We start from the raw sequence: 25,261 nt of genomic DNA on the forward strand, positions 1-25,261 counted from the left end.
AAACACCTACCTTTTTGCCATGTCCTTTGATGCCCTGACCAATCAGAAAACAATCAACTTCCGCCTTAAATATACCCACTGACTTGGCCTTCACCGCACTGTGGCAGAGCATTCCACAGATTCACTACTCTCTGACTAAAAAAAAATTCTCCTTACCTCTGTTGTAAAAGGTCATCCCTCAATTTTGGGGCTGTCCCCTCTAATTCTGGATACCTCCATCACAGGAAACATCCTTTCCACATTCCATCCTTTCTAGTCCTTTCAACATTCGGTAGGTTTCAATGAGATCCCACGGCATTCTTCTAAATTCCAGTGAGTACAGGCCCAAAGCTGCCAAACGTTCCTCATATGTTAACCACTTCATTCCCAGAATCATCCTTGTGAACCTCCCTCTGGACTCTTTACAATGACAACACATCCTTTCTGAGATATGGGGCCCAAAACTTTTGACAATACTCCCAGTGCACCCTGACTAGTGTCTTATAAAGGCTCAGCATTATTTCCTTGCTTTTATATTCTATTCCCCTTGAAATAAATGCCAATGTTGCATTTGCCTTCTTTACTACAATGATAACATATTGTGTGTGCTACAGAAAGGGCAGCCCATGGCATCAATTTTGATGTCCCATTGGAAAGACTGCATGACCAGCAGTGTAGCACTCCACTTGCGCTGCAGTGGAGTGTCAACTTTGATAGTAGGTTTCAGTATTGTTCAACAGAGCTAAGGTGACCAATATGAAAAATAGTCAACTAAAAGACTTCTGCATGATTTTTGTTGTAATATTCACAATCAAAATAAATGCATAATTGGAAAGTGACTAGACTAAACTAACAGAATTATCTGCAGTTTATTTACTATTTTTAATTGGGGTAACTGAACATGTGGAAATATATGGTGCTTTGTGATGTTTACTGCAGTGGATTCGGGTTAATTAGGCCATCAGTTAATTGGGCCAGCCATTTATTTGGGAAAACTCTTAAAGAACTAAAGCTAATTGATAAAATAGCAGGGAATCCCTTTGATTATTTGTGACAGTATGCTACTTAATTGGGACGGGAGACTATTTCCGAACAATTTCTAACTAGTGTCAGTTGTGTGCACTTATGTGACCGTTAGACACTACACTGTACTTAAAGCGAACAGTTATTAAGTAGCGTCAGATGCATGTGTTTATGTTCAAAAAGCACTGATTTTTTTTGTCACTGATAGTAGGCAAGAAATAAGCATAAGCCAATTCAGAACTGATTCGCTCAGTGCAGTTTCAAACGTTCAGGCTCAAAGATGCCAGAAATGGCTAGGAGTGAAAAAGAAATAATTTCAATGTTCAGGAAGTTAGGAACTACAAAGCATTTGAAGGTATTGACAATCATCCTGAATGTTAAAATGAAAGTGAAGATTTGGAGGATGCACTCATCGAAAGCATTGTATGAAGGTGGTCTATTATTTGCACTCGGTGTCTGCGCTAATTTATAGTCAAAGGAACACAGCAGTGTACACTGGATGAATTCCTCCACCTTAACTATTAGGAAGCAATATACAGTTTTATAGTACTGATGTTTTACTAATAGTGTTCTAATTTATACTTTATACTTTATTGTCACCAAACAATTGATACTAGAACGTACAATCATCATAGCGATATTTGATTCTGCGCTTCCCGCTCCCTGGATTACAAATCGATAGTAAAATATTAAAAATTTAAATTATAAATCATAAATAGAAAATAGAAAAATGGGAAGTAAGGTAGTGCAAAAAAGAAACCGACGTGCAGGTCCGGATATTTGGAGGGTATGGCCCAGATCTGTACGGTTCAGCAGTCTTATCACAGTTGGAAAGAAGCTGTTCCCAAGTCTGGCCGTACAAGTCTTCAAGCTCCTGAGCCTTCTCCCGGAGGGAAGAGGGACGAAAAGTGTGTTGGCTGGGTGGGTCGTGTCCCTGATTATCCTGGCAGCACTGCTCCGACAGCGTGCGGTGTAAAGTGAGTCCACGGACGGAAGATTGGTTTGTGTGATGTGCTGCGCCGTGTTCACGATCTTCTGCAGCTTCTTCCGGTCTTGGACAGGACAACTTCCATACCAGGTTGTGATGCACCCTAGAAGAATGCTTTCTACGGTGCATTTGTTGCGTATTTCATTTAAATATATAATTTGTTACTCAGTTTGTCTTTTTTATGTCTCTTTCTATTTCTGTGAAACTTTGGCTAATTGGAGCAGCCGCTTAATTGGCCCAAAATGTACTAGTCCCAGTTAACGGAAATCTACTCTGCTCCCATGTTTATTCAATTACTCTTAAAATATGCAGAAATAATATGGCAACTTACCGAAAGTTAATTAACAAATCCTACTCGTGGAAGACAAAATAACCTTTAGATCAATGGCATAATTTGTGGCATAATATCTTGGAAAGAATTTGTATTATGAATGGTAAAATATGTGCCGATCATCATTAATATGCTACAATCCTAATTATGCAGATTAAGTTAAGTTTTAATGTAGGGATAATTAATGAATAATTGTTTTATTATTGTCATATGTACTGAAATATGTACAATGAAAAGCTTTGTATGCATGCCATTCAGACAGACCATTCCATACATGTAAAGGAAAAACAATAACAGAATGTAGAGTATACACTCAATGGCCACTTTATTAGGTACAGGAGTGGAATCCTGTGTGATCTTCTGCTGCTGTTGACCACTGTGGTAACACATGATAATTTGAGTTATTGTCATTCTCCTGTCAGCTTAAACCAGTCTTGACAACTCTGCTCTGACTTCTCTCATTAACAAGGTGTTTTTGCCCACAGAGCTTCTGCTCACTGGATGTTTTTGTTTTTTGCACCATTCTCTGCAAACTCCAGAGCAGGGGTTCCCAACCTGGGGTCCATGGAGTCCTTGCTTAATGGTATTGGTCCATGATATTAAAAAAAAGTTGTAAATCTCGGCTCTAGAGACTATGTGTGTGAAAATCCCACGCGATCAGCAGTTTCTGAGATACTCAAACCACTCTGTCTAGCAGTTAAAGTCATTTAGATCACTTTTCTTCTCTCATTCTGATGTTTGGTCTGAACAACAACTGAACCTCTTGACCATGTCTACATGCTTTAATGCATTAAGTTGCTGCCACAGAATTGGCTGAGTACATATTTGCATTAACAAGCCAGTGTACAGGTGTACCTAATAAAGTAGCCATGGAGTGCAGTGTTACAGTTTGAGAAAAAGCTTGGAAAAGGTAGTTGATAAGGTGCAAGGACTATGACAAGATAGATCGAGAGATCAGCAGTTCTTTGTTGTACAAGAAGTTGGTTCAAGAGTCTTATAACAGCGACGTAAAAGCTGCCTTTGTACTTGATGGTACATATCCTTAACCTTTTGTATCTTTTCCCTGATGGAATTGGGAGAAGGAAGAATGCATAGCTAGAAGTGGTTTGATTACATTGACTGCATTACTGATGCAGTGAGGATGGTATATGGAGGCAATGGAGGGGTGAATGGTTTTTGTTGTCGGTTGGTTTGTGTTCACAACTCCCCACAATTTATTGGGCAAAACAGCTTTATCACTCTCTGTCTAATTCCTATTGTCCACTTTTATTGTGCATTTAACAACGTTATTCGTAGTTCTGGCTGCTTTAAACATTTCAGATAAAGCTACAATTTTCCCCACAGCATCAAATTTTGCTCAGAACATGGGCTTCCTCAGTGAAGATTTAACAACAAACAGATCCTTGCACTTGCATGCAGAGTGGCTACGCAAAAACTGCCAGCCCAACAGCTGGAAGGTAAGTACCATGTGAATCCTACTTCTCCGACACAAAAATAGGCTTAAAATATTTTTTTAAAAGTTTCTAAGTAATTGCCTGCTACTGATTGAGAAATTAATTAACTTTCATAGAACGTCTCGCCAAATCCTGAGACTTCTTGTGGACCGTACAAACCAATCAAGGCGCTGGGGTCAAAACAGCGTATGATGCCAAGACAGTGGGTCAATTTACACAACCATGACACGATTGGTAAGAGCTTTCCTAATTTTTCAAGATCGCTCCATGCTTTGAGCAAGTAAAGAAGATTTTTGGCAACATCTGTATGCGATTCCTTTTATTTTCTGAATTTGAATTTAGGTATGATTGCAATCGATAAGCTTGGAAATATTGCTGCGGGGACATCCACTAATGGTCGAATCCATAAAATTCCAGGGTATGTATTGTGTTGAAGCTTCAAACTGAAGACATTCCTGTCTGTACATCTGCTTAAGCATTTTCTCCTTTCCTTTTCAACTGTCTCTTCTTTCTTTGCTTATCTTACTCTTTCTCTTTGTAGCATTAGAATGAGAAGAAATATCATTTGAGCTCAAGTGATATCCTGGTTTATCTATAATATTGATAAGCTGAAGTGAAATTTGGGCTTTATTTGTGGTTGACTACTGTTAGAGCAACATGCTAAATGTCAATCTCTGTTGGATTAGGGCAAAATTACTTGTATGCTTACCTATGATACAATTCTTATGTAACATACTCGTACTTGCATTATTATTACAGGGTTAAAAGAAAATTGAAGTTAAATTGATGGGACAAATGTATTATGAAATGCAAGTCTGGTGATCAGTTTACTCTCATCATTGCATTCCAGACAGCATAGTTGAAAACTATTGCCATGTCGCAAATCTACCTGTCATCAAGGACATGCTGTACATACGGAAAAGTCCTGAAAAGGGCCAGTAGCATCATGAAGGATCCCACCCACCCTTGCTCATGATTGTTTGTCCCACTCCCATTAGGGAGGAGGCTTCATAACATCCACGGCAGGACCACCAGACTCAAAAATAGTTACTTTCCCTATCCAGCAGGTCTGATCAACACCTCCATGTACTAGCCCACCTTCCACAGTCCCCAGCAGTATTACTTTATCATTTCTGTGCCCAGCATCACTTTATGAAAATAAAATCAATATGTGTATATAAGCTATCTTATATATTTATATCAATTATGTTTTATTATTATGTTCTTTATCTTGTGTTTTTTTGTGCTGCATTGGATCCGGAATGACAATTATTTTTATAGTTGTACACTAGAAATGGCATTAAACAATCTTGAATCTTGAATGTCAGACTGCTTAACACTGCTTAACTGCTTATGTGGTTATGGCTTTTAATGCCAACCAAAGTGATTGAATGGGCCTAGAGAAGTTAACTAAATTATAATGCGATTCTAAAATTAGCCTGAAAACAGTAGATTTCTCACAATGTAGGAGAATATCAGGATGTTTGTTTGGTATGTGGGGAAGATGAAATAGGATTAGTGTAAGTGCCTGCTTAATGGTCAGTGGAGATTCAGTTGACCCTGCTGTCTGGAGTAGTAATTTCTACGGTAAACATCTGTATATTGATAGCTTATTGAAATCCCACTCCCTTAAGCTTGTTAAAAGTTCTGTTTACTCTCACACTGCATTCTGTAAGAGCTCCACTTAATTTAATTCTGTTTTCTCAGTTCTTCCACTTTCATCTCATTGATGACATTCTGCAGAGTTTCCTCTGAAATGTCTTCCTTCTTCCTGTACAATGGCTTACCCATTAAAAAAAGATCAGATTTATTTGTGGCATGAACACCTCAACGTACAATGAAATGTGTTGTTCATGTTGAATCAAATCGGCAAGAGCTGTGCAAGTGTTGCCATGCTTGCGATGCTAACACAGCAGGCCCACGACTCACTAACCCTAACCGTACACCTTTGGAATCTGGGAGGAAGCCCACACGGTCACGAGGAGCGCATACGCACTCCTCACAGAGAGCACCGGGAATTGAACATTGGAGCAGAATTACGCCATTTGACCCTTTGAGTCTGCTTCGCCATTCAATCATTGATTGATTTATTTTCCCTCTCAGCTCCATTCTCCTGCTTCTTCTCCGTCAACTTTGATGCCCTAACTAATCAAAAACCCGTCCAACTTCGCTTTATGTATACCCAATGACCTGGCTTCCACAGGTGTCCTTGGCAATGAATTCCAGCACCTAGCTCAAGAAATTCCTCCTCATCTCTGTTCTGAGGCTGTGCTCCCTGGTCCTATAACCCCAATTGGTGATGCTAGCGCTGTAAAGTGATTGTGCTAACTGCGATGCTACCATGACACCCTTAGTTTAAGGAACAGTACCTCTCGGTTTCAGGAATTTTGATGGACCAATGCATGCAGTATTACAGTTATTGCTTGAACACTTTCAATAGTGTTACTCAAAATTGATGGACAATTCAGATGTGCCTTTTTTTAAAAGCCATTATTGAACATATTCTTGCATTTTTCCCCCAGCCGTGTAGGGGATTCACCAATAGCTGGAGCAGGTGCTTATGCCGACAGCACAGCAGGAGCTGCAGCGGCAACTGGAGATGGTGATGTTATGATGCGATTCCTTCCAAGGTGTGTCATTTCTCACTGCATACGTATGTTTCAGGCACATAGCACAGAAACCGTCCATTTAGCTAACAGAGTCCGTGATAACACACATTTATGCGAATCCCATGTGGTTCTTCCCACATTCACATGAGCTCCATCTTTGTTTATTCTGCTGTTCTACATGCTAGGAGCAACTTGGAGCAGCCAAGTGACCTCACGTCCTTGAGATGTGGGAGGAGGGCAAAACACTTGAGGAAACCAGGTGGTCACAGGGAGAACGTGCAAATTCTACACAGTTGGCTCCTGAGTTCCAGATTGAACCTGGGTCTCCAGAGATGTACGGCAGTGTCTCTACTAGCTACGTTACGGTGCTGCTTAATAAATCTTCAGTGGAATATTTGATTTGGATACAGGAAGTATCAAACACAAGGGGTCAAATGTTGTAACTAGGCAGGGTTAACATTACCCTTTGTCAGAACTGGGTTTGATGGAGAATCCTTGACCTGAAGCATTCACTGTTCCTCTTCCTGCAGATGCTGCCTGACCTTTTGAGTGCTTCTAGTATTTTAATTTCAGATTTCCAGCATCTGCATTATTTTTTAAAGCTTCTTTTCATTAAAACAATTGGCATTTATTAATATTCTGAGTACTGATATATAGTGTGTAGTTTTCAAAAAGTGCGTTTGGTGAACGTGCTAAGAGTACAGTTTCATTTTGGATTTTCATTGTAGTTTGCTCTTTTCTATCCTTCAAATTAGCTACCAGGCTGTGGAATATATGAGAGCGGGCATTGAACCAACCATAGCATGTCAGAGAGCTATTAAGAGGATCCAAAAGTATCATCCAACCTTTTTTGGTGCCATAATCTGTACCAACATGACTGGGAGTTATGGTAAGTCTCTAAAATCATGCCTTATTATGACATAAACCATATCTTGAGAGAAAAGTTAAAAGATAGAGGGAAATTTTTTTTAAATCATAGAAATTGGGTGCGCATAACTATATTGTGTTGCTGAATATCTGTGGAATTAAAAGAAACATTTCTGATGAAAGGTCATTGAGCTGAAATATCAATTCACTTTACTTTAGCAATACATCGCAGAGTAGGCCCCTCTGGCTCTTTGAGCCATGTTACCCCAGCAACCCCCGACATACGCAATTAACCCTAGCCTAATCATGGGACAAGATACAATTACCAGTTAACCTACCTAGTACATCTTTGGACTGTGGGAGTAAACTAGAGGACCAAAGAAAGCCCACACATTCAACGGGGAGGATAGACAGAGACTCCTTACAGTACCGCACAGGAATTGAACTCCCAAACTCCCGGAGCTGTGATAGCATCACACTGTGCTACCATGGCGCCATTGATGCCGCCTAACTTGCTGCGTTTGTCAGATGCTTTCTGTTTTTATTTCAGGATTTCAACATCTTTCAGTATATAAATTTATGTCATAGTTTTGCAATCTATGAAATAAATTTGTATAATTACAAGTTGCATAGACTGAGTTGGACAAAGTGTTCTTGTCCTTGATTATATATTTGTTCTCAACCTATGGACGTACTTTCAAGGACCCTACAATTCATGTTCTCAGTGGTCTTCATTTATTTGTTTGTTTATTTATTATTATTAGCTTTACTTCTGTATTTGCACAGTTTGTCTTTTGCATATTGGTTGTTCATCAGTCTGTGCGTAGTTTTTCATTGATTCTATTGTATTTCTTTGTTTGACTGTGAATGCCTGCAAGAAATTGAGTCTCATGGTAGTACAGGTCGACCTTCACTAATCTGACTACCTGTAATCCGGCACTGATTATGCTTAGTGTGATCCTTCTGTAATTCGGCATTTTCACTAATCCGGCACCCCTCAGGTCCCAATGGTGCCGGATTAGTGAAGGTCGACCTGTATACATATACATACTTTGATAATACATTCACTCTGAATTTTGAACTTTTTACTTCAAAGTTAAGAGTAAATTTACTATCCCAAATGCTACTTCTCTAGTTTGAGTACCCATGTGCCAAAGATTCCTCGGGATCAGTGGGGATGTTGCCTTCCTTGAAGGAGGCTTTGAGCAAATAGTTGAATATCCTTGTTCATTCAAAGTTCAAAGTAAATTTATTACCGAAGTACATGTATGTCACCATATACAACCCTGAGATTCATTTTCTTGTGGGCATTCACGGTAAATAGAAAGAAATACAACAGAATCAATAAAAACCCACACACAACAAAAATGGGCTGACAATAGTTGTAGTGACATGCAGCTATAATTGTGAGTTGCTGTCCTGCCTTTGGGGAAATACTGTGAAAGTACATAGCAACAAGACAGAAATAAATCTTGTTTTCCTATGACCTGTTAGACTGTGAAACTAGTTGAACCTTGTTTTTTTTTTGGAGGAGGGAACGAATTGAGACCAGAGACAAGAAGCACAGTACAAATTCCAAAGCAGTTTTGAAATCCTGAGTGAAAGAGTATCACACTAGGCCAGTAAGGTTATGGTTGAAATGATCTTGGTCTTGACATTCCCGCCCAGTTTCCCCACATCCCGTCACTCTTATATTGTCCAGAAGTCAATCTGTCTCAGCATTGGGTATATTCAGCATCTCCATCCGAAAGGCAGCCAGATTCTGGGGTGATAAAATAGACAGGTTTGTATTCCGAGGTGTAGGATGAAATTCCTCATCTAGCTCATTGTGTTTTACATTCACATAGACTTGAGAAGGGCCAAATTGAATATTTTAGAGAATTTGCCCTGACTTTTGAATCAGGTACAGGTGGAATTCAGTTAAAAGCAGTGGTTACAAAATCAAAAGCACTGAAGGATAGATGTAGGAAGCCCTTTAATGTGAGTAATTTAACATATTTTAAAACATAAATTGAGACAACCCAAATTTCAGGACAGATATTGATAGAAAAAATCTGCAAGGCTCTAGGGAAAGATCAGGAAAGTTGGACTGGCTGACAGATCTTGTAGAGCCAATCTTAGTTCCTGCAATGATTATACTTTTTTAGTCAGTTTGAAATAAGTGATCTTTTGGGAGACTTTTCGACTGACTTTGAGGAGCTGAGCTGTCCTCACTGGATTTACTTAAGTGTTGGACTTGGAAATACTTGGCAACTTGGAATAAATTACAAGAAATTTTTTAAATAGACAATAGGTGCAGGAGTAGGCCATTTGGCCCTTTGAGCCAGCACTGCCATTCACTGTGATCATGGCTGATCATACAGTATCAGTATCCAGTTCCTGCCTTATCCCCATAACCTTTGATTCCGCTATCTTTAAGAGCTCTATCCATCTCTTTTTTGAAAACATCCAGAGACTTGGCCTCCACAGCCTTCTGGGGCAGAGCATTCCATGTATCCACCACTCTCTGGGTGAAAAAGTTTTTCCTAATAAGAAATGGGAGCAGAATTAGGGCACTCAGTCTATCAAGTCTGCTTGATGGTTGATTTATTATCCCTCTCTTCCCCATTCTCCTGCCTTCTCCCCATGCCCTCTGTCACCCTTACTAATCAAGAACTCCCCCACAAAAGGAAACAGCCTCTTCATATTCGCTCTTATCTAGGCCTTTCAATATTTGATAGATTTCAATGAGATCCTTCGTCATTCTTCTAAACTCTGGCAAGCACAGGCCTAGGGCCATCAAACACTCCTTGTACATTAACCATCCTCAATGAAGAACACTGAGCTCTTTTTTTTAAAGCACTGGACTTGGCAATACTCAGCAACTTGGAATAAATGAGTCAAATTTTGACCTTTTTTGTCTGAATTTACATGTGCTTAATTAAGCAAATAACTACATTGCCGATTAACATAATAATTCTCAGTTCTAAAAGTGGAAACAGCCCCTACTATTTCACAGTTGGCAGTTAAAAATTGTTAAGCCAAGATAACTCAAAAGAACTGTGGTGTTAATTATGTTGATGATTAACACTGAGTAAAATAGCAATCTGTTTATCTTCCAACTTTACTCACCTCTGGACATTGAGAAATATCTTAAAGGGAACAAATATTTTTAATGCATTACTATAGCCATATTGTTAGAAATGTAACAACAGTAGACTAAATAACCACCTTCCTAACATAACTAATATTCATCAATGATGATAAAGCATTTTCAGGACATCTTTATCACAAGAGATTCTGTAGATGCTGGAAGCCCAGAGTAAAACACACAAAATGCTGGAAGAACTCAGTAGGTCAGGCAGTATCTTTAAAGAAGAATAAACAGTCATTGTTTTAGGACTCATGAAGGTTCTCAGCTTGAAACATAGAAGTATACCTGCTATTCCGCTCCTTTTTTTCTTAACCAGGGCATTAATATCTCTTGAAAACCAAGGTTCTTACACTTGTTATTTTTATGTTTTAATCTGACAGGCACATACAAGCATTGAACTCACAAAATTTCAATCTTGAAGGCCTCCCACTTAGCAAGTGCACCTTGCCAGAAAACAGCCTGTCCATATCCTCACTTGCCAGATCATTTCTGATAAACCAAAAAAAGTGGCCTTTCTCCAATTTAGAATCTCATCCCACGGACCAGACTATCTATTTTTGCATATTTACTTTGAAACCAAGGGCATTGTGATCTCTAGATGAAAATGTGTTCCCCTACATGAACTTCTGTTACCTGCCCTGTCTCATTCCCCTGTAGCAGATGAAGTATCACACACTAACTTGTTGGTACTTCTATGTACTGATTAAGGAAACTTTCCTGATCACTTTTGACAAACTCTATCTTATCTAGTCCTTTTACAGAATGGGAGTCCCAGTCAATATGTGGAGAGTTAAAATCATCTATTATGACGTTACAGTTGCACCATAAATAATAGTAATGTATGGTTTTATTACTATTTATTATTTATGGTGCAACTGTAACGAAAACCAATTTCCCCCGGGATCAATAAAGTATGACTATGACTGTAACAACATTATGTTTCTTGCAACAGTCTGTGACCTCTCTGCAAAATTGATCCTCTAATTTTTACCGACTGTTTGGTGGCCTGTAAAATACTTTATACTTTACTTTATACTTTAAATGTAGCCGGGGAGTGTAGACCGCTGTCAGTATGACCGTGGTGAATTCCCGTGGCAGATGGTAGGGATGACACTTCACCGACAGGTGTTCCTGGTCCAGGCTGCAGGAGCTTGTCAGTGCCACTGTGTCCGAGCACCACACAGTGTTAATCAGTAGGCAGACACCACCTCCCCTCGTCTTGCCCAAAGATGCCATGTGGTCCATCCGATGAATCGAAAATCCCCCTGGTCGGATGACACAGTCGAGGGTGGCAGGGGAGAGCCAGGTCTCGGTGAAACAGAATACACAGCAGTTCTGCATCTCCCTGCAGTAGGTGAGTGTTCCTTTAAGATCATCTACCTTGTTCTCTGTGGCTTGCACATTTGCAAATAGCCCCATTAACATGGTCATACCTTTCTTATCTCTCATTTCCATCCATAACGCCTCACTAGATGAGTTCTCCAGTCTGTCCTGACTGAGCACTGCTGTGTCATTTTCCCTGACTAGTAACGCTACACCTCCTCCTTTAATCCCTCCTGCTCTGTCACGTATAAACCAATGGAAGCCCGGATTACTGAGTCTTGCCCCTCTTGCAACCAAGTCTCACTAATGGCTGCAATGTCATAACTGCAGGTGCTCATCCGTACCCTGAGTTTATCCGCCTTTCCTGTGATACTTCTTGCATTGAAATATACGCAGCTCAGCGCATTGGTCGCACCATGCTCAACCTTTGATTCCTGATTTTGAGGTCTTACCAACATCCACCTCCACAGCCTCTGCACTAACTGTTCCGGCAGTCTGGTTCCCATTCCCCTTCGGTCCAACTGATCCATGCCAAGCAAGCATGTTCAATCTGTTATATGACCACCGTCTGGGTAACAAAAAATTGCCCCCTTGGTTGCCTGTCAAATTCATCTCTCTCTATGACCTCTAGTTCTTGATTCCCTAAGCCTGGGAAAAAGACTTGGCACGTTGATCTTCCTATGTCCTTGATAATTTCATACACCTCTGTAAGATCTGATTTTATTCTCCTGCTCTACGATGCAAAATGTCCCAGTCTGCTCGACCTCTCCCCATAACTCAGTTCCTTGAGTTTTGGCAACAGCCTTTTACATCTCCTTGATATCCATCAGCTTAATCACATCTTTCCTATAGCAGAACACAATACTCCAAATGTGTCCCTACTTTGTACAATGGCAAATAACATCCCAGCTTCTATATTCAATATTCAGCTCATGAAGGCCTGTGTGCCAAAAACTTTCTTGCCATTTTCGGGGAACTGTGTACTCGCACTCCTAGGTCCTGATGAAGGGTCTCGGCCTGAAATGTTGGCTGTTTATTCCTTTCCCTTGATGCTGCCTGAGCTGATGAGATTCATCAGCTTTTTTTGTATGTGTTACTCTTTGATCCCTTTGTCCAGAACAGTCATAATGGCCCTACCTTTCACTGTGAAAATCCTACCCTCATTTGTATTCCCAAGCTTCTAGTGGTCCACTGACCCCTCAGCTGAGATTGTTCTAGCCCATGGGGCTGTCTTTCTTCCACAACTTAGTTATTTAGAGTTGCCATCTCCTAATATTGGTTTAGCTCAGTAGTAACAAAGCTGGCTGCTTTGTTGAAATGTTTAGAGAGTGGTGCAGACTCTGTAGTATTAAGATTCATAAAACTTTTTCCAAAAGGAACAGTTAACATTGTCTGCATTTGCTGGAAGTCAATAAGTTCCCAGTCCGGCAAACTGTTTCAGACGACAAAGTATGATATATGCTGTACTTCGGAAAAATTGATAATTCTAGTGGGTAAGTGGAAATATGATTTCTGATCTGCAAGAATACATAATTCAGAACATGTAATAGGGCCTCTAGAGGACTGCAGAATGCCTTCAATAAACTACTGAAAGCCTACTGTGATTTTTATTTTGTATGAGATACATTCAGTATATATAGGACTGAAGACAATATGTGGGAAGTGCACCTGCTGGAAAGGAAACAATTTGAATTTCTAAACGGCAGTCTAGATTAGTTTTATTTTGTATTATGCCCCTCCTGCTGGGAAATTGATAGGAGTGTTGGGAATCTGTTAACAATCCCTCGCATTTGTGGATTAATGTCCTGTGGCACCTAGTGGGATAGAGTATTTAGGATCCATATATGAAATCAAATATAATGATAGCTTGCTTTCAAGGTGACATTTTGTAACAAGTAAGTTTTTATGAGAAGTATGAGTTTATTTCAGAAACTGGTGATGTTGACAAAGGGTAGCATCTCTGATAACATTATGTCAAAGAGCTTCTGTTGAACTTTTATTTTAAATGTCTGGAGTATAACATTAAAATCTAGTTACCAAACTTAAGTAAGAACATGAATGTTCTGGAGAGAGCAGGCATAAGCGGTGAGCAGTAGAGGAAGAAGCTGGAGTTGTACAAGATTTAGACAGGTTTAGGAAAGTTCCTCTCAGCATCAAGGACTCATATCCAAAGGAAGTGAACCATACAGGGATGGTGGCGGTGGGCGGGGGGGGGGGGGGTTAGTTGTGAGAGGCAAGAAGCAGTTGAGATGCAGCACAAGGAAAACCTTTGTGTTTTGGGCTCCTTATCTAAGAAAGGATGTGCTAGCATTGGAGAGAGTCCAGATGTGGTTCATGAGAATGATTTTGGGATTGAAAGGGTTCATGTATGAGGAGCTTAATGGCTCTGAGCCTGTACTTGCTGGAGTTTAGAATGACAGTAGAGCTCATTGAAACCTATTGAATATTGAAAGGCCTAGATAGAGTGGACGTGGAGAGGATGTTTTCAATGGTGGGGGAGTCTAGGTCCAGAGGGAACAGCCTCAGACTAGAAGAATCTCCCTACAGAGTTGAGGAGGAATTCCTTTAGTTAGTGGGTGTTGAACCTGTGGAATTCATTGCTATGGATGGCTGTGGAGTCTTAAGTTAGCCAATAGACAATAGGTGCAGGAGTAGGCCATTCGGCCCTTCGAGCCAGCACCGCCTTTCACCAATACCGTTGTAGTTGTTGGGTATATTTAAAGCAGAGGATGATAGGTTCATGGTTAGTAAGGGCATCAAAGATTATGAGAAGAAAGCAGGAGAAGGAGGCTGAGAGGAATAATAAATTAGCCATGATGGGATGGCGGAGTAGACTTATGGTCGAATGGCCTGATTCTGCTTCTGTGTCTTATAGTCTCATGAATTTGATATGGAATTTAATGGTTAAATGGGTGGTGGAAACAATAAATCAAGTTTTTCAAAAGAGAACCTGGATAGGCTTGTGAGGAATCGGAGTCATAGAGCAGAGAAACTGGTCCATTATGTTCAGACCAACTATTAAGTCCCCATCTCTACCACTTGGAGCAGGAACAGGATTAAGATCTTAAAGGTCTTAATAATTAGCTTTATTTGTCACACCTACATTGAAACATCGAAAAATACAGCGAAACGTGTTGTTTTGTGACAACAGCCAACACAGTCTGAGTATTGTGCGGTGGGGGGGGGGGAGGGCAGCCTGCAAGTGTCGCCATGCTTCCACCACCAACATAGTGAGCCAACATCTCACCAACCCAAACCCGTACATCTTTGGAATGTGGGAGGAAACTGGAGCACCCGGAATTTCACACAGTCGTGAGGAGAACAGAAAAGCTTACAGACAGGCAGGAACCCCAGTCAGTGATTGCTGATGCTGTAAAGTGATTGCACTAACTGCTACACTGCCATGCCATCAATATAATAGAGACTAGGACTATTCCCTGACAATAGGACCTGCAGTTCTTTCCTACAAAGAGCCAGCATGGGCATAATATGACAGCTCAATGACTAGATTCCAGGTTTAAATAAACATTAAAATGAACTTGATGAAGAGGTCTGTTGGTTGTTATGAACCACCTGGAATGATAGAGCTATTTTAAGCTCTGCATTTAAAAACAAAACAAGAAGACTTCTCCATGAGACTGATCCTGGCTGTGCAACTCCAAAACTTTTGCAGAGACAAAGGTGACTTTCCACCTCAACAATTTTGTTCCATCCCCAGCTGTTGTAAAACACTGGTGCATAGAATAGAGTTTTAAAACTAAAGCTTCAAAGTACATTTATTATCAAAGTACATTTATGTCACCTTATACAACCCTGAGATTCATTTCCTTGCGGGCATACTTAGTAAATCCATAGGATAATAACCATTACAAAATCAGTGAAGGACCGTTCCAACTTTGGCATTCACCCAGTATGCAAAAGACAACAAACTGTGCAAATATGAAAATAAATAATACTAATAAATAAATAAGCTTTAAATATCTAGAACATGAGACGAAGAGTCCTTGAAAGTGAGTCTGTTGGTTGTGGGAATATTTCGATGATGGGTTAAGTGAAGTTGAGTGAAGTTATCCCCTCTAGTTCAAGAATAACTGGTCCTGAGCCTAGTGGTGTGAGTCCCGAGGCTCCTGTACCACTTTTCTGTTGGCAGCAGTGAGAAGAGAGCATGTCCTGGGTGGTGGGGCTCCCTGAGAATGGAATCTGATCCAATCAATATATGTAAGGAAATTGTTTTATTATGCAATTAGCTACAAGGACCAACATAGATCAAACCTTTAGATTATCCTTCACTTGTTTCACTCTCTCAAGCATCTTATGTCACCTCTACTAATACAACATTGAAAAGGTTTATACAAATCAAGTAAACACTTCTTTGGTCTCTTCTTCTGCTGTTCCTCACAACAATAAATACTAGAGTCCTCAATAACTTGTCCATGATTACAGTTTGAAGGTAAAGTCTATCCAGGAAACAAACGAGTTCTCACATCCCTTCAGCTTTTCCAAAGCCCTGGTGTAAATGTAGGCATATCTTCTGTGATTAGGGTCCTTAGCACCAACTCCAATCCAAACAAATTCTCCCTATCAATGGCAAAATCTCCTTTTACACACCTGATTAAATAACTTGTTGCAGGGCCAATACTTTCTGCACGTGGCAGATCAGCACAGCAACCAGGAAATGGTATTGGTTTATTATTGTCACCCATACCGAAATACTGTGAAAAGCTTGCCTTGCATACTGTTCGTACAGATCAAATCATTACGCAGGGCACTGAGGTAGAACAAGGTAAAATAACAATACAGAATAAAGTGTAACACCTACAGAGAAAGGACATTACAGGTCAACGATGAAGTTCTGAAGTACATATCAAGGTAGATTGTGAGGTTGAGAGTCTATCTCATAAAGATATCCGTTCAAGAGTCTGATATTAGTGGGCTAGATGCTGTCCTTGAGCATAGTGGTACGTATTTTCAGGCATTGTATCTTCTACCCACTGGTAGAAAAGAGAATAAAGAGAGAATGAAGCTGTTTGCAAAATTAACCAGTATCGTGTCAGCGTTCGTTCTGCGGTGTTAGCTGAACATGTCACAGAATTCGATAAATATGGTAGAATGTCTGCTAATTGGCCACTTTATTAGGTACAGAAGTGGAACCCAGTATGGTCTTCTGCTGCTGTAGCCCATCCTCTTCAAGGTTTGATGTGTTGTGCACTCAGAGATGCTATGCTGCACACCACTGCTGTAATATGTGGTTATTTGAGTTACTGTCAGCATGAATCAGTCTGGACATTCTCCTCTACTCTCTCTCTCATTGACAAGGTGTTTTCATCTACATAAATGCTGCTCACTGAATGATTTTTTTTTCTTGAACCACTGAGACTGTTGTCATGAAAATTCCAGGAGATCAGCATTTTTTTGAGATGCTCGAACTGCCTTGTCTGGCACCAACGATCACTCCAGCGTCAAACTAATTTAGATCACCCGGCCTGAAACGTTGACTGTACCTCTATCTGGAGATGCTGCCTGACCTGCTGTGTTCACCAGCAACTTTGATGTGTGTTGTTTGAATTTCCAGCATCTGCAGAATTCCTCGTGTTTAGATCACATTTCTGTATTTCTGTCTCATTCTGACGTTTGGTCTGAACAAAAACTGAACCTCTTGACTATTATCTGCATGCTTTCATTCATTGAGTTGTTCCCACAGGATTGGTTGATCAGATAATGAGCAGGTGTACAAATGCACCTAATAAAGTAGCCACTGAATCAGAATCAGGGTTAATGTCACTTGCATATGTCATGAAACACACATGAAAGTTGCTGGTGAACGCAGCAGGCCAGGCAGCATCTCTAGGAAGAGGTACAGTCGACGTTTCAGGCTGAGACCCTTCATCAGGACTAACTGAAAGAAGAGCTAGTAAGAGATTTGAAAGTGGGAGGGGGAGGGGGAGATCCGAAATGATAGGAGAAGACAGGAGGGGGAGGGATGGAGCCAAGAGCTGGACAGTTGATTGGCAAGAGGGATATGAGAGGATCATGGGACAGGAGGCCCAGGGAGAAAGAAAGGGGGAGGAGGGAAGCCCAGAGAATGATATGGAGTATAGTGAGAGGGACAGAGGGAGAAAGGCTGAGGAAGAGCAAGAAGGGGGCGTGAGAAGGCCTTGGCGAGTAGGGTAAAGGAAAACCCCAAGGCATTCTTCAATTATGTGAAGAACAAAAGGATGACAGGAGTGAAGGTAGGACCGATTAGAGATATAGGTGGGAAGATGTGCCTGGAGGCTATGGAAGTGAGCGAGGTCCTCAGTGAATACTTCTCTTCGGTATTCACCAATGAGAGGGAACTTGATGACAGTGAGGACAATATGAGTGAGGCTGATGTTCTGGAGCATGTTGATATTAAGGGAAAGGAGGTGTTGGAGTTGTTAAAATACATTAGGACGGATAACTCCCCAGGGCCTGACGGAATACTCCCCAGGCTGCTCCATGAGGCGAGGGAAGAGATTGCTGAGCCTCTGGCTAGGATCTCTATGTCCTCGTTGTCTACGGGAATGGTACCGGAGGATTGGAGGGAGGTGAATGTTGTCCCCTTGTTCAAAAAAGCTAGTAGGGATAGTCTGGGTAATTATAGACCAGTGAGCCTTACGTCTGTGGTGGGAAAGCTGCTGGAAAAGATTCTTAGAGATAGGATCTCTGGGCATTTAGAGAATCATGGTCTGATCAGGGACAGTCAACATGGCTTTGTGAAGGGCAGATCATGTCTAACAAGCCTGATAGAGTTCTTTGAGGAGGTGACCAGGCATATAGATGAGGGTAGTGCAGTGGATGTGATCTATATGGATTTTAGTAAGGCATTTGACAAGGTTCCACACGGTAGGCTTATTCAGAAAGTCCGAAGGCATGGGATCCAGAGAAGTTTGGCCAGGTGGATTCAGAATTGGCTTGCCTGCAGAAGTCAGAGGGTCGTGGTGGAGGGAGTACATTCAGATTGGAGGATTGTGACTAGTGGTGTCCCACAAGGATCTGTTCTGGGACCTCTACTTTTCGTGATTTTTATTAACAACCTGGATGTGGGTGTAGAAGGGTGGGTTGGCAAGTTTGCAGATGACACAAAGGTTGGTGGTGTTGTAGATAGTGCAGAGGATTGTCAAAGATTGCAGAGAGACATTGATAGGATGCAGAAGTGGGCTGAGAAGTGGCAGATGGAGTTCAACCCGGAGAAGTGTGAGGTGGTACATTTTGGAAAGACAAACTCCAAGGCAGAATACAAAGTAAATGGCAGGGTACTTGGTAGTGTAGAGGAGCAGAGGGATCTGGGGCTGCATGTCCACAGATCCCTGAAAGTTGCCTGACAGGTAGATAGGGTAGTTAAGACGAGGGATAGAGTTTAAGAGTCGCGGGTTAATGATGCAGTTTATAAAACTCTGGTTAGGCCACACTTGGAGCACTGTGTCCAGTTCTGGTCACCTCACTATAGGAAGGATGTGGAAGCATTGGAAAGGGTACAGAGGAGATTTACCAGGATGTTACCTGGTTTAGAGAGTATGTATTATGATCAGAAATTAAGCGAGCTAGGGCTTTACTCTTTGGAGAGAAGGAGGATGAGAGGATACATGATAGAGGTGTACAAGATATTAAGAGGAACAGATAGAGTGGATAGCCAGCGCCTCTTCCCCAGGGCACCACCGCTCAATACAAGAGGACGTGGCTTTAAGGTAAGGGGTGGGAAGTTCAAGAGGGATATTAGAGGAAGGTTTTTTACTCAGAGAGTGGTTGGTGCATGGAATGCACTGCCTGAGTCAGTGGTGGAGGCAGATACACTAGTGAAATTTAAGAGACTACTAGACAGGTATATGGAGGAATTTAAGGTGGGGGTTATATGGGAGGCAGGGTTTGAGGGTTGGCACAACAATGGGGACCGAAGGGCCTGTACTGTGCTGTACTATTCTATGTTCTATCTTATATTTGGGGACAGTTCGATTCAGTCTTATAGAAGTTATCGTTGAGCCTGGTGATACATGCATGCAAGCTTTTGTATCTTCTGCTCTCAAGGAGGAGAAGGGGAAGGGAGAAAATCTGGGGGTGAGTGGGTTTTTTATTATCTTGGCTGCTTTATCAAAATAGTGAGAAGTGTAGACTGAGTCCATGGAGGGGAGGCTGGCTTTCGTGATGTGCAGAACTGTGTATACGACTCTCTGCAACAATTTCAAGAAGTCGCCAAACCAAGTAGATAGGATCCTTTCTACTGTGCATCTATAAAAATTGGTGAAGGTTAAAGGCAGCATGCTAAATTTCTTTAGTCTTTTGAGGAAGTAGTCACTGGTGAGCTTTCTTGGTCATGGCGTCTACCAGGCAGACTGTTATTTGCTCCTAGGAACTTAACCATTGCTTCCTCAACACTGATAAAGACAGGCATGTGTACTCCACCTCCCTTCCACATGAAGGAATATACTGACATTGAGGAAAAGGTTTCATCACATCGTACCATTGGGCTCTCTATCTCCTTCTCGCACTCTGACTTATCTTTATTTAACATTATATTATTAGTGCCATTTCTGGTGGAGTACAACTGGGACAGCTATCAAAGGGAGACAGATCAATTTTGATCAGGAGAAACAGTACCAAAAGCATGTCCAAGAACAAGATTCTATAAAGGAGTTGAGTTTTACTCCGAGGAATGATAGGATCAAGGAATAGGTTATACTGGTTATGTTGAATAAGAAGCAAGATTCAGGGTTGAATGGCCTCCTGCTGCTCCGATTTCCAATGGTTCTCTCCCTGTTAACTAAACTGTACTGTTTTATAGACACAATAGAGAAACAGTGAAGCGGCTGATAGTAACAGGATATTTTATTGTGGTTGCCTTGAATGGAAAGAGATAAAGGCTCTTAAATAACCTTGGACAATGATTACTTGGTGTAAATAAATAAACTTCTAAGGGTAGTTCAAAGTTCAAAATAAAGTTTATTATCAGAGTGCATAAATGTCACCACATACAACCCTGGCATTCTTTTTCTGGGGGCATACTTAGCAAATCTATAGAACAGTAACTGTAAATGTAACATCAGGAACAATAAACTGTAAACAAACTGTGCAAATGCAGGTTATATAAATAGCAGTAAATAACGAGCATGAGATAACAATATAACAGAGTCTTTAAATGAGTGTACCTATCCCCTTTTGTTCAAGAGCCTGATGGTTGAGAGGTAGTAACTGTTCTTGAACCAGGTGGTGTGAGTCCTGAGGCTCTTAGACCTTCTGTCTGATGGCAGCAGCGAGAAAAGAGCATGGCCAGGGGTGGTGAGGATCTTTGATGATGGATGCTGCTTTTCTCCGGCAACGTTCCATGTGGATGCGCTCAATGGTTGGGAGGGTTTTTACGGGTGATGTACTGGGCCGAATGTGCTACCTTTTGTAGGATTTTTCACTCAAAGGCGTTGGTGTCCCATACCAGCCCTAATGCAGCCAGTCAGCACACTTTCCACCACACAACTATTGAAGTTTGTCAAGATTTTCAATGATATGCCGAAGTCCCGCAGACTCCTGAGGAAGTAGAGGCGCTGTCGTGCTTTCTTTGTAATAATATTTATATGACGGGTCCAGGACAGGTCTTCTGAAATAGAGACATCCAGGAATTTAAAGTTACTGACTGTCTCCACCTCTGATCCTCCAATGATTACTGGCTCATGGACCTCTGGTTTTCCTCTGCTGAAGTTTACAATCAGTTCCATGTTCTTATTGACATTGAGTGAGAGGTTGTTATTACATCACTCAGCCAAGTTTTCAGTCTCCCTCCTAAATGTTTGGCACTTCACACCATCATCCCCTCAAAACCAAGCAATAAACTCCAAGACCTGGGTCCTAATATCCCCTTGTGTGATTGGATTCTGGAGACCCCAGGATCACTTGTAGACCACAGTCAGTTCGGATTGGCAAAAACATCTCCTCTACAAACTCCATCAGCACAGGAGCACCTTGGGGGTGTGTACATAGCCCCCTGCTCCACTCGCATTACACCTATGACTATGTGGCTAAGTACTGCTCCAGTGTCATATACAAGTTTGCTGATGACACCAGTGTTGTGGACTTTATCAAAGTTGCTGACCCTCTCCACCTCTGAGCCCCTGATGAGGACAGCTCCTTTGTCTTGCTGACATTGAGTGAGGGGCTGTTATTGTGGCACTACTCAGCCAGAATCTCAGTCTCCCTCCTATGTGCTGATTCATCACCACCTTTGATTCTGCCAATGACATCAGCAAACTCAAATATGGCATTGGAGCTGTGCTTAGTTACACAGTCACAAGGTCATAGAGCTGGGGGCTAAGCACACAGCCTTGTGGTGCACCTGTGCTGATGGAGATTGTGGAGGAGATGCTGTTGCCAATCTGAACTGGCTGGGGTCTGCAAGTGAGGAAATTAAGGATCCAGTTGCACAAGGAGGCATGGAGGTACTAACTGGTCAGGTAACACCCTCCGAGGGAAGCAGAGTTAATGTTTCAGCTTCGTGTCTTTCTAGCTGATAAAACGACCATTGATTTGACCCCAGCTGTACTGTGTTTCAGATATTATCAGTTTTAATTTCTGAATTCCATCAATATTTTGATTTTTCATTCAGCAATAATAACAGTTATACCAGAATCACAGTCAGGTTTAATATCACTGGCATATGTTGTGAAATTTGCAGCAGCAGTACAATGCAGTACGTAATAAAAGAGGGAAAATGTGAAATACAATAAGTATATATAAAATAGTTCAATGAAATAAGTAGTGCATAATGAAAATTTAAAAAGTAGTGAGGTGGTGTCCGTGGGTTCACTGTTCATTCAGAAATTGGATGGCAGAGGGGAAGAAGTTGTTCCTGAATCATTGAGTATATGCCTTCAGGAACCTCTTCCTGATGGTAGCAATGAGAAGAGGGCATGTCTTGGGTAATGGGGGTCCTTAATGATGGATATGGCCTTTTTAAGGTGTTGCTCCTTGAAAATGTCCTGGATGCTACAGAGGCTAGTGCCCATGATGAAGCTGACTAAGTTTACAACTCTGTACAACTTATCTTCCCCCCCCTCCACCCATACCAGACAGTGATGCATCCCGTTAGACTGCTGTCTCCCATGGTACTTCTGTAAAAATTTCTGAGTGCCTTTGGTGCTCACACTTGCCACTTCTGATCCCTCTCTGATGACTGCTATGTGTTCCTAAGTCCCGATTCAAATTAACAATTGTACTTCTGAGATATTATGTCAATTGTGATTTTTTTAAAAATTGTTGTCTTATAGGTGCGGCATGCAGTAAAACTGTAGGATTTGATCAATTCCATTTTATGGTTTACAATCGTGCGAAAGGCTCTGAACAAATAGTGGACTGCGTTTAATGCTCTGCAGGTGCATCACTTGCAAGATACTTTGAAGACTTCTAAGATTCAGATTATTTGCAATCAATGGTATTTATACTGTAGTTGGGTTTTAACTATTGTTTGATAAACACTTCTTGAAGAGCCTTAGAATAATCTGCTTTGTTAAAGCACTAAATAAATTATTTTTGATGTAAATGCCAACCAGCTACATTTCAGCTGCAATCTTCTAAAATTTTAAAAATGAGCTGTAGAAATTGAGCCTTGCCTTCTCTGATTTGCTAATTAAATGTGTGTGCAGGTTAAGTATAAAGGGTGTTAGTCATGTGCAAAACATCTACTTTGTTTACAGTTTCTACATGTACACGGGAAAAAGCCATTGCAACAGTATTGTGGCGACCCACTTTCTAGCACCCACGAACTGGCTCACAACAGCGCACGCAGGCAGCGGGCCGGCCCCAAAAAGGGCGCCAGGCCATCTTCACCAGCAGGGGGAAAATCCCGCGCACGGAAAGGGTCTGGGAATATGCATTCCCCACAGCAGTCCCCGGTGCGAGGGTCGGGACGATGAGAGGGCAGTTCCGGGGGTCCGGAACGCGCTGGATCGAAGGACCTACTGGAGAAACATCATCGGATTCTGAATTCTTGGCCTAAGTAACAACTTCTCCTACATAATCATGTTGAGTTCTGCCCACAATATTCTCTCCACACAGGAGGGTGCAAACACTACTGGACCGACTCCCCCACCCAACAGCACCCGGAGGCCCAGTGCCTCTGTCCCAGGGGGTGGCACGAATAGAGGTGGACGTTTCGACTGTAAACCCATCTCCACTGCGGTACCGTGTATTGTTCTGTTGTTTCTCGGCCATCACCAGCTTTATTGTCGTCTCCTTCTCCATCGTAACTTGGATCAGCCTCCTGGGGGTGGTGTTTGCAAGTGTCTCCTCAGGCCTGGGGGAGTACACCTTTCTGTCACTGACAGCACACTTCCAAACGGAGGTTGTGTGGGGTAGGGCAGGAACGGGAAGGCTTTAAAGCAGGCTGCGAAGTTTGAATAAATCTCTTTCATTGCAACTCCAACTCACCGACTACGTGTGGTTATTTTAGCGCTGTGTGTAGCACACTGCTACAGTATCTTAAATAGCATTTTGTTTTCACTTTAAAAATTAGCTTCTAGACAAACAAAATTATAGATTTTATTTTTTAACAGAGCCAAGACCTGTAATGAAAAAATTGAGAACCAATGTGTGACATTTCATATCATGTGTTTTCTGGAAAAATTACAGTTCTACAGATGTACAGATTTATTCTGCCTTATTTATGTTTAATCATTTGTTAATTTCACAATTCATTGAAAGGTTACAGTTAGAAAGGAGGCCATTCAGCCCATGGTATCTACCAGTTCTATGTAAGAACTAAAAGGCTAGTCCAATTTCTTCACCCTCTCTCCAGGCCTTCAAGTATTTTCTGTTGTGTTACCAGTCCAGCTGTCTTTTGAACAGCACGATTGAAATCTGGGTCCACACATTTGTGTAAGACATAGGAACAGAATTAGGCCATTTGGCCCATCAGGTCTTCTCCAGCATTTGATAACAGCTGATTTATTATCCCTCTCAATCCCATTCTGCTTTTCCCCCATAACACTTGACATCCCTACTCATGAAAACCTATCAATGTCCACTTTAAACATACCCAGTGACTTGGCCTCCACAGCCAATTGTGCCAATGAGTTTACCACCCTCTGGCTGAAGAAATTTCTCCTCAGTGGTCCAGGTAGCATAAGACTATAGGAGCATCATTCGGCCATTTGGCCCATTGAGTCTGCTCTGCCATTCTATTGTGTCTGATTTATTATCCCTCTCAGATACATTCTTCTCCTGCTCCCTGTCACTCTTAAAGCCCTGAGTAATCTGGAACATGTCTCTCCTCCTCACCTATCTCCTGGTAGCCACCGATTTCAGTTCTACTTCGGATTCCTAATCTGACATGCCAGTCCATGACCACCTCAACTGCTGCGATTGAGGCCACACACAGATTGGAGAAGCAACACCTTATGTTCCATCTTTTTAGCCTCCACCTGATGGCATGAACATTGATTTCTCGAGCTTCCAGTAATTGCCCCCCACTTCACTATTCCCCATCCCTCTCACCTTTTTCCTTGCATGCCCATCACCTCCTCTCTGGTGCTCCACCTCCTTCCCTTTCTCTCATGT

At 41.6% G+C, this 25,261-nt stretch overlaps 1 protein-coding gene across 2 annotated transcripts in view; it reads left to right on the top strand.

Annotated features, from left to right (window-relative positions):
• The window catches only part of LOC134347188 (N(4)-(beta-N-acetylglucosaminyl)-L-asparaginase-like), a 38,565-nt gene extending 14,443 nt beyond the window's left edge, over nt 1-24,122 (top strand). The window contains exons 4-10 of one of the 2 annotated variants that reach the window (XR_010018102.1): nt 3,666-3,778; nt 3,892-4,009; nt 4,118-4,193; nt 6,298-6,405; nt 7,140-7,273; nt 22,975-23,138; nt 23,401-24,122. Coding sequence is in view for 1 of the 2 variants with exons in the window: in XM_063049446.1 (XP_062905516.1) it covers nt 3,666-3,778; nt 3,892-4,009; nt 4,118-4,193; nt 6,298-6,405; nt 7,140-7,273; nt 22,975-23,069 (644 nt within the window). In the remaining variant the exon portion in view is untranslated. Of the gene's footprint in view, nt 1-3,665; nt 3,779-3,891; nt 4,010-4,117; nt 4,194-6,297; nt 6,406-7,139; nt 7,274-22,974 lie in introns of both variants that reach the window. The other variant, XM_063049446.1, reaches the window with a different exon arrangement.
• Nucleotides 24,123-25,261: the final 1,139 nt, after the last annotated feature.

This window comes from Mobula hypostoma, chromosome 5 (genome assembly GCF_963921235.1).
Source record: "Mobula hypostoma chromosome 5, sMobHyp1.1, whole genome shotgun sequence".
NCBI classification, from domain to species: domain Eukaryota; kingdom Metazoa; phylum Chordata; class Chondrichthyes; order Myliobatiformes; family Myliobatidae; genus Mobula; species Mobula hypostoma.